This window comes from Antechinus flavipes, chromosome 1 (assembly GCF_016432865.1).
Source record: "Antechinus flavipes isolate AdamAnt ecotype Samford, QLD, Australia chromosome 1, AdamAnt_v2, whole genome shotgun sequence".
NCBI lineage: Eukaryota > Metazoa > Chordata > Mammalia > Dasyuromorphia > Dasyuridae > Antechinus > Antechinus flavipes.
Window position 1 is genome coordinate 150,423,927 of NC_067398.1, and position 18,459 is coordinate 150,442,385.

The 18,459-nt window shown below is 35.3% G+C and overlaps 1 protein-coding gene across 2 annotated transcripts in view; it reads left to right on the plus strand.

Moving 5' to 3' along the window:
* The window catches only part of NLN (neurolysin), a 137,960-nt gene that overhangs the window by 45,334 nt on the left and 74,167 nt on the right, over positions 1-18,459 (plus strand). For both annotated transcript variants that reach the window (XM_051991252.1, XM_051991251.1), the window contains exon 3: positions 3,013-3,161. In XM_051991252.1, coding sequence (XP_051847212.1) covers positions 3,013-3,161 — 149 coding nt within the window. The remainder of the gene's footprint in view (positions 1-3,012; positions 3,162-18,459) is intronic.

An 18,459-nucleotide genomic window follows, 5' to 3' on the forward strand; every position in this document is an offset into this window, starting at 1 on the left:
TATCCTGTGTTCTTTACTTTCACGTCATATCTTCAAACAGTTGCCAGATCTTACTATTTCTGTCTTCATTATCTCTTATATTTGACTCCTTCTTTCCACTTAGTTACACCTTAATTTAGACCTTCATCACTGCTTGCCTAGATTATTGCAACAGCCTTCTAATTGGTTTCCCTGCCTTGCCTGTCATCATTCTAGTTTATCGCATACATGGCTGCCGAAATAATTTTCATTGCATGTGGATCTGACCATCTGACTCTACTCAACTCCAATAGCTTCCTATTGTCTTTAGGGCAAAATATAAACTATTTACATACAACTGGACCCCAATTTTTTTAGGCCTGTTAGATGTTACTCCCCATTCTACATCCTATCTCTTTTCTTCACATAAAACATTAAATTCATTTCCTATTCTTGGAGCACCCTTCCTCCTTACCTCCACCTCACAGAGGCCATTTCTTCCTTTAAGATGAGCTCAATCGGATGTATTCTGATGAAAGTGGATAACTTTGACAAAGAGAAGATCTAATTCAGTTCCAATTGATCAATGATGAACAGAATCAGCTACACCCAGGATAGGAACACTGGGAAATGAGTGTAAACTGTTTCCATTTTTGTTTTTCTTCCCAGGTTATTTTTACCTTCTGAATTCAATTGTTCCTGTGCAACAAGAGAACTGTTTTGTTCTGCATGCATATATTGTATCTAGGATATACTATAACATATTTAACATGTATAATACTGCCTGCCATTTAGGGGAGAGGGTGAAGGGAGGGAAGCGAAAAATCGGAACAGAAGTGAGTGCAAGGGATAATGTTGTAAAAAATTACCCATGACATATACTGTCAATAGAAAGTTATAATTTAAAAAAAAGAAAAGTAAATTATTCACAATTTCATATCCAGTCTTCTTCTGTTCTACATTCTATATGAAAATGTATGTTTTATCTGGTGTTTGCTAAGTTCAGAATAAAAATTCAATTAAAATGTAATAACACAAATAATAAAATGAAAATGTTGTATTGGGAAAAAAAAAAAGATGACCTCAATCATCATTTTATGTATGAGTCCTTTCCTGGTTCCTTTCCTGTGACAAGTGACCCTCTTCCAAACTACCTTAAAGACTATTCTCCAACAATGTGCCTCCCATTATAGGTCAAGATCTTACAAAACTAAGTGACAAACACCATAGAGAAGGAAATGTTTGTTGCTGATATGTTTGCTGTTGTCATTGAGGTTGTTCTATATAGTCAAAATGGAAGAGAGACTCTATAAATAATCTATTGATGGTTTCTTTTTGTAAATGATACTACAAAGCCTACTTAATAAGATCACCCCAAAAAAACTTGCTCAATAACTAACAAAAAAAAAGTCACAAGGGTCAGGCACATACATAAGTTATGATAAGCAAGAGAATAGAAAGCCCATTTATATGTGTCTATATACACATGTGTGTTTATATATATACACACATGTGTATATATATAGGCATATATATATATATATTGTGTGTGTGTGTGTGTATATATTTTTCTGGGACATATGATGCAGATAAATATGGAGCTTACCCTAGAACTAAATAAAGGGGAAAAGTATATGCTAGAATACAATTGTGAAATTACTCAGGCTTTTATGATCCTTGGCACCTACTTCATACAAATAAATTCTTAATATGAATATTCTCCTGATGATAATGTTTGTAACAATGGCCATCATTAAATAGATCATACTTTAATGCTTGCAGAGTATTTTACAAATATTTACTATTTGATTCACGCAATAACCTTGGGAGGTAGGTGCTATTAACAGCCCCATTTTACAAGTAAGGAAACTGAGATAAATACACATGAAGTCACCCTTAACAGGGGTCACTCAACTGGCAAATGAATGAGGTAGGATTTGAATTCAGATCTCCCTTACTGCATTTCCAGTGCTCCAACTACTGTGCCATCTAGCTATCTCCAGGATTTTGTCCTGAGTTCAAGTTTCAGTCTTAAATTATAAAGCGTGGATTAAGTAGTAATTAACATTTATCATTCAATAATCTACATTCTAGATTTTACATGCCCTCCTACATTTCAGTACTACATCTTCAGATACTTGCTATTTGTCTATTCTTTTGTCTCCTTAAATTCTGAAAGTATAGGCTAAACCGATCTTTCCCTTGATCAGGTTCCCCTACATTCTATAACCATTATCCCAGTCAGTCATGCAAGATGAAATAAAAATTTGTGAACCAGATATTTAGATCATTTTACCAGGGGACTGAATGAGGTTAATATGAGAGAGACAAACAGACAGACAGAAAGACAACAGAGAGAAAGCAACAGAGGGATAAAGGAAGAAAGAGGGAGAGGAGAAAGAGACAGAAACAGACAAAGGGAAAAAAAAGAAAGAAGAAGCGGGAGAGAGGGAGGAAGTAAGAAAAAGAGAGAGACAAAAAGAAAGTATGTGTGTAGAGAAAGAGAAGAGCCAGGACAAAATTCTGGGGAGTATCCATATTTAGAAAGCCAAATGGGCCCCACAATGATTGATGACATCTAGCAAAGTATTTTAATAATCTTATCTGTAACATCTCTTATGCGAGGCCCTGAATTTCCTGGTGTCTAAAATATAACTGTTCCAAGATGGGTCTGGCAGTAATCTCAGAAGTAAGCACATTTACTATTAAGCAGAATATTATTACTGACTCCTTGGAATGATGTGTAGTCCTGATCTCCCAAACTATATAGGAAGCTCTTCAGAGTTAAATATCAGCTAAGATTCCTTTTTATCATCCCCAGGGTTTTACATGATATCATACCCTTAGTAAGTACTAAATGAATGGTCACTGATATTTCAGTTGTTCACATTGAACCTGTGTTATATATATGGTTTCCTTATCATTTTGAGAGTCTTCCCAAGTATATAAAAGAGAAAGGAACCATTAAAATAATTATTTGCACTTGTGGAAAATATTTAGCATAATACTGGTTGGAATAGTATGGCATCATTTAATAATTTTCTCTGCCAACAGTGGAAAGAAGCATGCTGGATTTTCCCCAGCATATCTCCTCTGACAAAGATGTACGAGCAGCAAGTACAGAGGCTGACAAAAGACTTTCTCGTTTCGACATTGAGATGAGCATGAGAGAGGATGTATTTCAGAGAATTGTTCATCTACAGGTAGATTTTTCAAATAATAAAAACCCTCCCACACCTCTTGCATCAGTAAGAGACATTTAAATCTGCCAAGAAATCTTATTTTCAGATGCTTGTACTAATAAGCACTATTAGCTATTTTTATATCGTTAATAACTATATTCATTTCAAAGTGAGGACCAAAATTAAAACTGTCTTATATATGTATAACTATCAATGTAGGGTGTTATGGACAAAGTTCAGTTTGCCTTTTAATTTAAATCTTCTAAGCATAGCATATATTTTTTTTAGCTTAGAATCTACTAAAACTTTGACAATATCAATTGCTTCTTAGTAAATACATAGTATTGATGACTATATAATGGTGACACAGTGTTAAATGTTGAAAGCCAGAGTCATTCCTGTATGTTATCCTTACATTTTGCAGGACTGGCAGGAATTAAGGATAATGAATGTTCTAGGTGGGTCTGCCTTCAAAGATTTGTTGTTTTGCTTCCTAGTCTTTTAAAAAAAAATTGTCTTTGTTTTCTATATGTAATTCTGTATTATTCTGTAGTCTGTTCAAGAAACAAAGGCTTTATTGCTCCAATTTTTTATTCTTTTTGCATGTTTCTTTTGCAAGATCATTGTTATTTTGCTTCTTGTAACTATCTTGTGCTTAAAATTAATGTAAAACATTTTGTATGAAAATGTTTTTCAAAATCAACCTAATGAAATTGTTGAAATTTTTTAGATATTTAGATATGTGGTATTCATTGTCCTATGTCACCCCAATTTTTTTTTTTATTCTTTAAAATTCACTAGCAACCATGGTTTAGGGTAGGTTACCTTTAACATGGTGAAAATTAAATAAATGGAAATCTCATCACCATTGCTATTGGCCAAATGAATTCCTTCTTTTTCTCCTTTTGAACCCTACCCCTGATCCCACTTTAGAGATGATTTTTTTTTTTAACTAGGACTGTAGTATTTCCTAATCCTCATTTTCTATTTTATCCTGTAATCTAAGTTCCTCTTTGACTGTATTTAGAATACATACTGATTTTTTCTTTAGGGTTTCTAATTCCCTGTGATTAATCTTGTTTTCACTCTTAAAGAACACTTTTTAGTAAATTGTTCTTAAGTGTTCTTAAGAGCAGTTAGGTGGTGTAATGGATAGAATATCAGCCCTGGAGTCAACAGAATCCGAGTTCAAATATGACCTCAGAATAATTCAGGGGTCCTCAAACTTTTTAAATAGGGGGCCAGTTCACTATTCCTCAGACTGTTGGAGGACCGGACTATAGTAAAAACAAAAACTTTGTTTTATAGGCCTTTAAATAAAGAAACTTCATAGCCCTGGGTGAGGGGGATAAACATCCTCAACTGCTGCATCTGGCCCGCGGGCCATAGTTTGAGGACCCCTGCAGATACTAGCTGGGCAAGTCATTTAACCTTAATTGCTTTGCACCCTCCCCTTTCCCCCAAAAAAGAATGTAATGGTTATAGGGTCATAGGTTTGAGGTTGTGATTAGTTCAACTCCCTCATTTTATATGAGAAAACAGACCAAGAAAGACCATTCAACCTGTTCCAGATCACATAATATTTGGCCCCAGGTTCCTGGGCTCCAAATTTGATGCTTGTTTTATTATAATGGAATGAAAAAAAAATCACACACATTGATTCTTCTTTAGTGGGTTGATTTCTGGCTTCATAGGAACAGATGAATTTAAAGTTGAGTTTCTAACTTGATGTTTTGGTGTTCCTTTACCCAAAGATCATTAAGTAAAAACATATCAAGACTTCTATGTTCTTTCTTACTATCATTCTAGTTTAGCAACTGACAAGTAACTTATGTGTTTTCTCAGTTACTTGTTTTGTTCCTCAGATTCTATTTTAAAGGCTTTATTTGAGACACAGAAACTGCTTGAATTGTTTTCTTTAACTATAATGGTGTGAAACGATGAGCCCACATTATCTAATTGATTTGAATTTCCCTATATATTTTCTACATCCAATCAAATGCATAAACTTTTAAATGCCTACTGTGAGCCAGGCACTGGGCCAAGTGCTGGGAATACAGGTAATTAAGAGGATAGTCCCTGTCTTCAAGGAACTTGCAATTCTTTTTTTCCCCTCAATTGTATTTTATTTTTTCCAAATACATGTAAAGATAATTTCTAACATTCATTTTGCAAGATTTTGTGTTCCAAATTTTTTCTCTCTTCTTCCTTTACTTTCCCAAGGCAGCAGCCAATCTGATATAGATTATACATTTATAATGCTTTTAGATATATTTCTAAATTTGTTATGTTGTTCAAGAAAAATCAGACCAAAAGGAAAAAATAAAAACCACAAGAAAGAAAAAGCAAATAAAAACAAAAAAGATGAAAATATACTTTGATCCAAATTCCATCCACATTTAATCTTCATAGTTCTTTTTCTGAATATGAAGGTCATTTTCATCTTAAGTCCATTGGAATTGTCTTGTATCACCACAGTGCTGAGAAGTGCTAAATCTATCACAGTTGATCATCAAATAATCTTGCTGTTTACAATGTTGTCCTGTTCTGCTTACTTTACTCAGCATCAGTTCATGATAGTCTTTCTAGGCTTTCCTGAAGTCAGCCTGCTCATCATTTCTTATAGAACAATAATATTCCATTATATTAATATACCATAACTTACTCAACCATTCCCCAATTAATGGGCATCCACTGAATTTTTAGTTCCTTGCCAAAAATTGCTGTTACAAACATTTTTGCATGTGTGGGTCCTTTTTCCTTTTTTATGATCTTTTTGTGACACAGACCCAGCAGTGACACTACTGGATCAAAGGATATGTACAATTTTATAGACCTTTGGACCTAATTCCAAATTGGAGTTTACAATTCTAAAGACAGAGAGATAACACAGAAAAGTTGGCAGGAAAGGGGGGGATAGTGGATGCCAATGGGCATCTTGTTATATGAAACTGAAACTTGGTAGGGCAGTAGATAAAAAAAAAGGGAGTGAGCAGAGCCCAATCTCTGCCCTCTCTAAAGGAAGGCATTGGAAAAAGTTTGGTTCTTCCTACTTCAATCAGAGGAGAGAGGAGGCTGAGGAAGGCAGCATCAATCAAAGCTTGAGTTAGCACCCAATGATGAATTTTAGACATGCTGAGCTTATCCTGGAAGAGGCATTTCATTGGATGGAGCTGAAATCAAGCAAAGCAATAGAAGCAAGTGGAGTACTATCTCATCATAGCAATGGTTAATTTGCAAATAAGGAAGAGTTTCTAAAAATAGGCACTTAAATAGGATTATTGACCTTTCTCCCTGTGGTATTCTAAGTGAAAAACAGTGATAGTAAAATGGTACAATAAGTTTGAAGTAAGTAGAATTTAGGATAATTTACCATTTTATAGCATTTTCTTTCATATTATGACATTATAAAGAGCTTGTAAATATTTTAGAAATCTCAGGATATCACTAATGTCCATGGTAACCAAATGTAATATTAGCCAAATTTTATACAGACCTGTTTTAGCTCTTGCTCTCTACTTTGGATGTAAGCAACAATTAGAAAAACAAACAAGGATTGATGAGATACATTTGCTTTTAGTTCTCTTTGCCCCTTTACCAACATCTGATACCTCTACTCAGTGGAGCAACTAACTTTGTTTATTCCATATTTAGGGTACTTATCTGCTTACTTGTCCTATTTTCTTTGCTAGATTATGAACTGCTTTAGAGCAGGAAGCAGGATTTAGTCTTCTTTGGATAACCTACAGCATTATGTATACAGAAGGCATACAGTAAATAAGTAAGTGAATGAATATATTGAATGACCATAGAGCTATTTTTAAAAGATATTTTTAGTTCCCCTTCTCCCCCAAGAATGTGTTGCTGGCTGTGTATTTTCTATAGGAATAAGGATAAGTCTATATGGAAAATTAGAGAGACTACATACTTCATGTCCCTGATATGCTAATTTTATGGCTTAGAGATGGAATTGAGGAGTGTTTCTGGTTCTGACTTTATGCCTAGGTGTAGTACCTATAATTCTCTGGGCAGAGCTCTTGCAGAGGACTTCTGGAAGTGTGTTTTTAGGCCTGAAACACATCTAGATCAAGTGGCAGATACTCAATTTTGTTCTGCATCTGCCTCAGCTTTAAGCACCTCATTATTGTTGCTCATTAGTATCCGAAACTGTTAGTACTGACCAACAGGCTGTTATTTGACAACTAGCAATATTTGTAGCCATAACATCCTGATCAAAAAGAGTATAGTGAGCAAAATAACCCAAGGGAAGAAATACCTAAGGCCAGGTGGCCTTAGGATTATTGCTTCATCCTTCCTAATAACTGCACCAAATCATTGTGAGTATTTAGCAGTGTTTTGGGGTTATTCACTTCCCAAACATTTATTATAAGCCTCTTTATCTGCAAAGTATTATCTTAAACTCAGCCTATCAAGATGAATACCACAGTTAATGTTCCCAAAACAATCTCATGGACAAAGAGAATGAGACATTAAAAAAATAAATATACTACCAAATAGATTGTGAAAAGACATGATGCTAAACAAAATGCTATTATAGTTTATAGGATGGAGTAGGGAAAACTTTTGTTTAGGGAAACAGTTTTTGAAACATGAAACATATATTACTGAGAAATATAAAAATTTTATTTAAGATAAACTTTATCAATATCCTAGAAATAGTGTTTGAATTTTGTAGATACTAATTTCCAGGAGAAGTCCTCAATCAATCAATAAACATTTTAAAGTGTCTACTATGTGCCAGGTACTCTTAAATTCTGGGGATACAAAAAGAAGAAAAATATAGTCCCTACTTTATTCTAAAATTAATTTGATGTTAGTTCTTTTTTAAAAAAAAATGTATGCAACCTTGATTTCTAAATTTATTTCTTCTCCTTTCCTAAAACAAAAATTTTTTAAAAGAAAAAACAAACAAACCACAATATTACTAACAACATCAACTGAGACTGAATATAAATGAAATGTTCTATACAAATAGTCCCTTTCCCTACCCCTCATAATTCCTGTGTGTTGAGTTAATTATCTCCTATCTATTCTGTATATACATTGTTTTATATGTATTTGTTTACACAGTGTTTCCTCCATTAAATTACAAATTTGAGGGCCTGGATGTCTTTTATATCCTTTTGTGTCCCCAGTACTTAGAGGAGTATCTGAAGTAGTAAGTACTTAACAAATGTTTTTCAGTGATTAATCTTTTGTCTACTGGGAAATAACTTTTGTTTTTATATATTTGTATCAATATCTACATTTTAGCTACCAAATTTGCATCAAAAGAACAACTTTTCTCCCCCAATTAACTATTTCCCTTCTGATTCTAGTATGCTTTTCTATATGCAATGAAAATGGTCTGTTTTATCTTCTTTAATATCTCTGTTCTTTTTTTGGGTCAAGAACTCTACTCCTATCCATACTTGGGGAAGGTGTTGCCTTCCATTTTCCTTGAATTTATTTATAAAGCCATTGTAGTAATTGCTGACAAATTTGCTACAAATGATCCTTAGTATGCTTCCTTGGTTTCTGAATTTTTTACCTTTGGGATGCTTGAAATATTTTTTCTTTGACTTAGAAGCTCTAGATTTTGACAGTGACATTCTCTGGTGTTTCAATTTGTGATCTCTTTCAAAAGGTAATCAGTGGATTCTTTCTACTTTTGTAATGTTGGAGAAACTGAGGCAAGATAGAGATTAGAGAGTATTTAATAATTTATTTAAAAGGGAGAGATACACTGGGGCCAAATGGATCCATGGTTTGGTCCCAGGGCTGAATGAGACTATCATCTCCAAGAATCCAGCAAATGATGTGAGTTCTCAATGATATATATACACATGGCTCAGACTCAGGGAGTAGAATGAGGCAGGGGCAGAGACCAGGTGCTAAGAGTGGGAAGGGGACTCTGACAGAGTAGGTTGAGCCACCAGAGATGGGGAGAGGCATCTTGATAAGACAGTAGCTGATATTCTGATAGCTTAGAATGGGGAGAGGCATTCTGATATTCTAAAACATAAGATCCTTTATCCTTATCAAATATTCTGATAAAGAGGAAGGGGTGGTTTTGCAGGGTTGAGCAGCAGAACAATTAGGAAAACTGAGTCAGGACAATAAAAGAGAACTGTGGCATAACTTTCCACACTCTCTTCTGAATATTCAAATCATTGAATTACCTTCCTCTAAAAAGTCTTAACACCATAATTTTGACCATCCCTATGTAAAGCAAGTAAACCAAAATAAAACTAGAAAAATGCAAGGACTTATGGCAAGGACCAGTCTCTCCCTGATAACCCCAGAGTTATTAGCATAAAAACAGCATTCCTCATTTAGGGAGACACACAGGCCACCCTGTTGCAGAAATAGCAGGTCCTCTGCAGTTGGGAAGCATCTTAGCCAGAGAAGCCAGTTTGAGATGGACAGTTCACTGTGAGTTAGGTCTGTGGTCATTTTGTGCATTTAACTCAGCCTCTGCTTATATAGAAAGTAGCAGTGCTCAAAACAGCCCTGCTGCCCATCCTAAGAGGGCACCCCAAGGCTATCTAGGACTCCAAAGGGGGGGGAAAGTGGGGTTTGGAGTAGCTTCACCTGTCCTCTCGCTATAGAACAGGAGCTGCTACTAGGAAACAGATTTCTGAGAAAATTATGCAGTGAGACCAAGGCAGGAACCCTGAATTATAGAGGCCTGATATCAAAATGCTGAAATACTAATTAAGGAACTTGGGTAACAGGAGTGGAGAAACAGATCAGAGAGACTGCTAGTCCCAGGACAGGTGTCTGATTTCTGGTTGTTTCTAAAAAATAATCCCCAAAACTGAGTCTGCCAGGGCAATTCTAGCAGAATAAGGATTTCAAAGTTAAAACATAACCAGCAAATCATAGTCTAGTAAATTTTAAGCAAGGAGTAAAAACGAAAAAGAATGTTTAAAATAATTTCCAACTCAATCTGAACCAGTGAGATAAGGTACAGGGCAAAGTGCCTAAGAATAACACATCAGTTTTCCTAATTTCCTAACCATTTTCAACCAGTTTCTTCCTTCCTTTTTTGCTCACGGAAAGGAATTAGCAAATGACCATTCCACACATAAATTCTAAGAGGGAATCAAAATTCCTGTACATATCAGACTAGTATAGTAAGTTTCCTCAAAATCCCTCAAACATACAGCAATAGTTACAGTTTTAACAAATCCATCCCAGTTTTTAAACACACAGTAATAGATGACCCAATCAGAGTTCCTAAATTCCCGATATCAGTCCATCAGGGCCAAGGGATGAAAACTGCTTCAGGCTGGGCATGGCAGGAGACTCTCAGTCCATGCAAAGGATACACGGGGTGTGTTCTGGCGTGAAGGCAATCAAAGCTCTTCTAGGTCCCAGAAACAAGTCAATACCTGTAATTTGGCCAAAATCTAGAACAAAAAACACAAATTTAACAAGTAAAGGTTAGAACAGACTGATACAAAATGTGAAGAGGCCAGCGTGAATAGGCCTCCCAATAGATAAAATAGCAGTTAGGCTTTTGTTCTCTTATTATTTAGAAACTTTAAAAAACCTGAATATTCATAGACACAAATATTCAGTAACAGATAGATGATCGGGGTAAATACTCATTTGCCAAGTATTCAGGATATAATGATCACATATAACCAGGTTGGAAACAGCAAGGTATAACCTATAACCAGATTGGAAATAGCAAGGTATGACATAATTGAATTGCATTAACAGTTTCTTATTGACCATTGCTCTGATCATAGAAATTAGTTACAGAAAGAAAAAATGCAGGGACACAACCATAACATAAGCAGTTAAAACTTAACTTTCAGCAAAACAGGATAAAATAGCTTTAATTCATTTTTACTCCAGTTAATTGTCCCACTAACTGTCAGAGGGTGGAGCTAACTCCCAAATTGCATTAATTATAAGCCTAAGAAATTTTACTTCCAATAACAAATTCCATTAGCTGAAGTTTCAGCTCAATCCTAAACAGATATTTACCATAACCTTATATTTATAACAGTGAGAATTTGTCTCAGTAAGTTCAATTCTTTTATATCTAAGTAGATGTTTCCATAAGTCAACATTATACATACAAATCAGTTTGCTTTTAAAATACCCAATACATAGATAAATATCCCAAATAACATATTGTCCATAACATAAACACTATCAAAAGGACAAAAAATATTTTCAAAGGTTCTTTAAATGACTTCAGGATGACCCAATACAATCAATTAAAACTTAGATAGAATATCCTATACAGAATATCTTAATACCACATAAAAGAATCCAAGAGGTTCTTCAAACTGTTAAACTTTTAGAAATACCATAACCTCATATTGATAACAGTAATAAATTTGTTTCAATAAATTCACAAAGTATCTTTCATTTTTAACAGAAACATTTTCAAAAAGACAAGGAAAAATTAATATTTTCAGAAGCCCTTTAAATGATGGGCATAACCTCAGGATACAATCAATTAAACTTATACAGAATACCCAATTCCACATATAAGAATCTGAAAGATTCTTTAAAATATCCTTTAAACTTTTAGAAATAGCCCTACAAAATTATAGATCCATTAACTTAAAATCGGGCCTATTTCTTGAAATCTTTTGCCAAAGCCAAGCCTCTGCAGAAAGAGGCTGGAACATACTTAATTGGGGGGAGGAGGGTGGAATTCCACATGACTGCCCTTCCCCCCCATTCCATTTAAACTATTATTTGCTTTTGCAAATCAATCTCTCTTGTCCCTTATCTTTAACTCACTTAAAAAAAAAAAAAACTTTAAATTTTAAGATTCACAAATAACTTAGAACCAAATTTCATAAAACTTAATACATATACCCAACAAAGCATAGTTTACAAATTACCCAATACTTCTAGAAAGCAACATAACATCTAAGTAGGGAGATACAAACACGACCTCCTAAAGTAAGCTACTGGCATTTTGTTTTAATAACCTATATTTTAACTTAAAATCCAATCAAATACAGCTTTAAATTCCCAGTAATATAAAAGTGCTTTTCCTATCATATTTCAAATAATGAATTTCTCTCTGGCTTGATATGGTCATTATTACCAATGGACTTTTCCTAAACCCCAACTTTGGCCAGTGTTGGAGCCTTTAGAAAAGTCAGATCTTTCTTTACCTAATTAGAGGAACGTGACTCCTTTCAGATAAGTTAACAGAACTTCACTTCCAACAAGTTCTTAAGATCTTACATTCAAAGATAACTAAATCTAGCCTACATAGACAACAGTAAAATTATTTCCCACAAATTTAGAATCATTCTAAAATTGCTAATGGAATGTTTCTCCAGCCAGAGTTCAAAGCAATTAGCATAAACTCCTTTTGTTCTCCAGAGGCCTTATGTAGGGTAGCTCCATCCAAGCCATGCCTGAATTTAAACTACCCGAGTGCCAGGTTTTAAAAGTTTAAAATCACAAGCAAATTTTATACAAGTTGCAACATTGAAATAACCAATTCCCAGATTTCTTAATTTAGCAGAGCTCCCAAACAACAAAACAGCCAAACCAGTCACACAGAACACACAGACTAGATTGTGCAATCAAAAACATTTAACACACAGACCAGGAGCTATCTGGAAAGAATAGCCCTGAGGGAAGATATCATCTCCAGAGTCTTCTCTCCCAGTTTGGTGCATTTCTCTGCCTTCACAGAGAATGCCCAGATTAAAACCAGGTAGTACCAAAAAGCACTCAGGGACCCAAAGGGAACTCAGAACCAGATAGTGCCACATAGCATCCTACTGGCACTTCCCAGAAGTGTATAGCTCATCAGCCCAACTTTTTCTGGGGACCAGATTTGCTAGCAACCAGACCAGACAGAAAACTTACCCTGCCGGGATTTCAGACCAGATTCTCCCTTGGCCAAATGGAGTGTCCACTGTCAGACATCAGGCACAGTTGTGGCTGGAAACTGCCCTTTTCCAGAGACTCAGGGAAAAAATCCAGGGTACCAGCCTCTCCAGGCCAAGAATTCAGATCCCCAGCCGCCCCGAGGCCTAAGGGGGAGACCTGAAGGTCTCTAATCTCTAATCCTGCTCATTTTCTAATATCTTGGTGGGAAGCCTCCAAAATGTAATGCTGGAGAAACTGAGGTAAGATAGAGATTAGAGAGTATTTAATAATTTATTTAATGGAGAGATTTACTGGGACCAAATGGATCCATGGTTTGGTCACAGGGCTGAATGAGACTATCGTCTCCAAGAATCCAGCAAACAATATGAGTTCTCAATGACATATATACATATGGTTCAGATTCAGGGGTGTGCTGAGGCAGGGGCGGAGTCAGGGTGCTGAGAGCAGGAACAAGACTCTGACAGGATGGGGCGAATCACTGGAGATGGGGAGAGGCATCTTGATAAGACAGTATCTGATATTCTGATAGCTTGGAATGGGAAAAGGCATTCTGATATTCTAAAACATAAGATATTTTTATCCTTATCAAATATTCTGATAAAGAGGGAGGGGTAATTCTGCAGAATTGGGCAGCAGAACAATTAAGGAAACTGAGGCAGGACTGGGTCAGGATAATTAGGGAAACTGAGTCAGGACAATAAAAGAGAACTGTGGCATAACACTTTCAGTTTGACATCTGATTCTAATAGATCTGGCTATTTTCTTTTGTGATTTTTGGAAATAGGATGTTCAGGATTATTATTTAATCATGGTTTTCAAAGTATTCAATGATTAACCAGTTTTCCAGGTCAGTTGATTTTGATAGTAAATACATTCTCTTTAATTTTTTTTTCTATCTCTTGACTTTATTCTTTTAAAACATTTTATTTAGCATTTTATTTTTCTCCAGTTACATGTAAAAACAGTTTTTAATATTCATTTTTAAACCTTTGAGTTCTAAATTAATTTCTTTCTTAATTCTCCAATCCCTAACGGGATACAAGACTCTTCCTGTATGAGCTACCAAATGTTGGGGTATAGGTTTGAACTCTCATAGAGTTTAGGGCTGATGTCACAAGGTGTCTCAGAAGAATTTGTAGGCATAGAACAAGTCCAAATAAAGAGACAAGAATTTTATTGTGCTGTCTGCAGCAAGCTAATTTCCAAAAAGGAGTTCTAGCCATTAGCAAGGGGGAACATAAGGGGGAAGATGCCATTAAGTCAGGCTAAATTCTTGTTGAACTAGTAACCCATAAGGTAGGCTAAATTCCTAAAGAAACTAGAGAGAGATTACTCCATTAATTAGCTAAATTCCCTAGCAGAACTCAACATTATGGCACTAACCCTAAAAGGAGTTAGCAAAGAAGTCGATTTTTTTATAGGTGGAAAAATAACCTTAGGGATTGACATCTATAGCTTGGCCTTTGGATTGGATACAGAAACTGTGGAGTCATGATAATTTTGTTAATGCAAGGAATTCAAATGGAATTCATCAAGGGCCCCTTGCAACAAAGGCCCACTTAAGGACAACAAAAGGCCCACTTAAGGACAAAATAATGCTGCCAATGCTCCTCCCTGCTTGCCTCAGGGAGTAGCTGTGGGCATTCTACTATGGTTCACTACAAAAAAAAGGCCCACCCACTTAAATTCCACTTAAATTCAACAAAGTCCTTCTCCTGACAATTGCTCCTCCTTAGCACCCATCTGGCTACCTTATTTATCCCATCATCCCCATCTCAAATTGAGAAGGCAAGCATTTCAATATAGGTTATACATGCATAGTCATATAATATATTTCCATATTAGTTGTTTTATGAAAGAATAATCCCCCTCCCCCAAAAAACATCAAGAAGAAAATTTTAAAAGTATACTTCAATCTGTATTCAGATACCTTCTTTCTCTAGGGATGGATACCATTTTTCATCATAAATTCTTCAGAATTGTTTTGACTTTATTCTAACATTTATTTTCTCATGGAATCATTGATTTCCTTTTGATTGATTTTGGGTAAGGTTTCCTAAGCTTGTGTTCTAAGCTATTGAATCTCCTATTAGTCTTTTTCCTCCTAAATTCTCATATCCTTAATTTTTTATCCTTTGCTTCTTTAGTTCCAGCTATGAGTTCTTATGATAAAATATTTTTCATCTGAGATTCTATTCATAGTTGTTAGGGTTTGTTTTTTTTTCCTTTTTCCAGATTTATTTTGTGTGAAATAGAATAGCTTCTCTTAACTCATAAGGTTTCTTCATTGTATTTGGCATCTTCTGTTTACTCATATTTTTTGACTTTGTTATTTAATTAGAATTGTGTTTAGTTTTGACCTTTCTGTTTTTCTGAATGCTCTCACCATTGCTGTTACCATGGGTCTGAAGAAATGACTACATGCAATAGATTTCTCCCTCAACTTCTACGTTATTTGCTGATTTCCCCATTATTCATTTGATGGTCCACTACAGGTTCAAGATTCAGTAGGTCCTTCTTTTTCTCTTGCCATAATTCTCTATGGGAACCCAGTGGGCTATTTGAGATTTTTTTTAATACCAGTCCTCTTAACACTGGCTTCCAAGCAATAGGCAAAGTTGTCCATTGCCTACTGTGTTTCATAGTGCTCAAAGAAATAGATAGCCAGACCCCATCTATCTGTGGGAGTTGATTCTATCCCTACTTCTGTTCCAGCTTCAGATGGTTAATTATTGCAGCTGTCTTCGAGTCCATTAGTAGAAGCTTGCTTTGATTTTCCTCTCCTTATCTCTGCTGTTTTCTGGTTAGGTAATTACAGAGCAAACTGGATTTCCTGACTCAAGACTTCTCTTGGCCTCCAAACCTTTCTGGCCATTTTTTTTTTTTTTTTGAGCAAATTGGACAGAGGAGTTTACTTTGAGTCTTTTTATATTTATTTAATAATGATCTTTCTGGGACTGTTTTCACATATTTGTTGTGATTTCTGTGGGAGGATTGGACTTCTCTTTGTTTTTTTGTCACCATCTGAAGGAGAAATGACCTTAAAAAAATCTTTTAGAATTGTGTAATTGATAGGTAACATTTAGAACAACGTATATACTTTTTGTTTTATTTTAATGTTAATCTGTCCCTCAATTTTGAGAACTATGTGGTTATGAATTTAAAAGCTATGCAAAAGAAAAGAACAAAATGTTACTAAAATATTGATTTTGTGTTCAAAAAAGAATGAGAATTTGCGATGGGGTAGGGAAATATCACAAAATGACTGTGTCATTAAAACAAAAGGCATCCAAAAAAAGCTTATCATGTAATGCCAGAGAAACTGAGGCAATTCAGAGATTAAGGTTTTTAATATTTTAATAGTGGAGAATTTGGATTAGCAAAGCCATACTAGCCATAGCCAGCTGGCTGGGTTGGACTCTTGTTTCAAAGCAACCAGCAACCAGCAAATAATTCCAGAGACTTTTATAGGACTCTAGCTATTAGGGAAACAAAAGCAAGGGGCGAGGAGGGGAGGAGGAGTGAAGAGCCTTGGGTGAGTATGGAAATTCCGGGAAGGACCATAACTTTTTAATTCTGATATTTGAGATAAGCATCTAGAGTTTTATGATTCACAGGAATGTAAGAGTGGTCAGAGGCCCCTATTCTCTCGGTCCCAATGGGGCAAGGAAGAGGGGGTTGCCACCAGAAAAACTGAAGCAGAACAATTCAGGGAAACTGAGGCATTATAATTATAATATATAGAAAATGAACATGTAGAGAAAGAATTTCAAGGCAAGGTATTTGATTCTTTAATTCATCTATTCCATTAATTCTGAATTGTAGTCAGCTTAGAAATAATTAAATTTAATATTTTTATTTGAAATGAATAAAAACAGTAATGTGAGCAACACTATCACAGAACTGAGGCTGGAAAATGTTGGAACCAGATGGTTTCCATGAAGGTAAGGGAGGAAGGTAAGAGAGGCCTAGGAGGAGATGCTCAGTAGCAAGCTCTACTTCTCCAGAAATAGCCACTGAAAATATAAGACAGCTGGAAGACAGAGATACATGCTGTGCAGAAGTACTCACCTCAGGCATATGGGTTGTAGGTATTGAACTGGCCCCAAGTAAGGTCGTGTAGAGAATGACCTTTTTCTCTTTTCCTGTGCTTCCTACCCAAGCACTTTCTGCCATGTAATCTCCTTGCTCCCTTCTTGGCCCACTGGGCTCCTTGAAAAGATAACCATTTTGTATTCCTTCTCCCATTCCTTCAACCATTTTGATTCTATTTCCCTATTGCAGGCAAATTTTCTCCCCTAAAAACTCTTCTCTCTCCTTTTTTTAAAGGGGAATTATAAAAAATGAAAGATTCATAGATTGTGATTTTTTTTGAAGGAATGATATGTTTTTTTTTTTATTATAATGACTTTTTATTGACAGAACCCATGCCAGGGTAATTTTTTACAACGTTATCCCTTGCACTCACTTTTGTTCTGATTTTTCCCCTCTCTCCCTCCACCCTTTCCCCTAGATGGCAAGCAGTCCTATATATGTTAAATATGTCGCAGTATATTCTAGATACAATATATGTATGCAGAACTGAACAGTTCTCGTGTTGCACAGGGAGAATTGGAGTCAGAAGGTAGAAATAACCCAGGAAGAAAAACAAAAATGCAAACAGTTCACATTCATTTCCCAGTGTTCTTTTTTTGGGTATAGCTGCTTCTGTCCATCACTGATCAATTGAAACTGAGTTAGGTCTCTTTGTCAAAGAAATCCACTTCCATCAGAATACATCTTCATACAGTAGATTGTGATTTTTTAAAATGATGAGCAAAATCTCTAAAAAAAGCTTAGCAGAATGGTAAAGTGGCAAGAGTACTAGAGTGAAGACTGGCTTGGCCACTTAGTCAGAAATATAATTTCTTTTAATTTCTCTGGGCCTCAGTGGTAATTGAATGTTCCAGGGTGAGGAGACCTTTTCCAGTGGGGGGGCATTCTGGGATGAAACAAAAGTAAAAACATGGTTTTAAGTGTAAAAGATAGGAACAGGATTTGGAGGGGAAATGGTCCAAATAAATAGTTTATGTACTTGGATTTTCCTCAAATATCTGATTTTAGGAGTAGTGGAGATGGAAGGGAAAAGGGAAAGGACAATTTCTTCCTACTTCTAAAGTTCTCAACTACCTTATTTTTCTTTTAGGCAATAGTATTTACATCTATGTGGCATTTAATTTGCATTCTTAGAGCTAATCATCCATATCTCCATAGGCTAGTAATTACTTTGAATTCTTTCTTTAAATAATTAGACACTAAGACTAGATTGGTCTTTTGTACACTGGGAAAATCTAATAGCAGCAATCACATCCATTTTAAGATTGAGAATATTGCTAATTAGCTTCCATTCTTGTGTTGTGGTATATACAGCAATAAGTAATAATAATTTTAA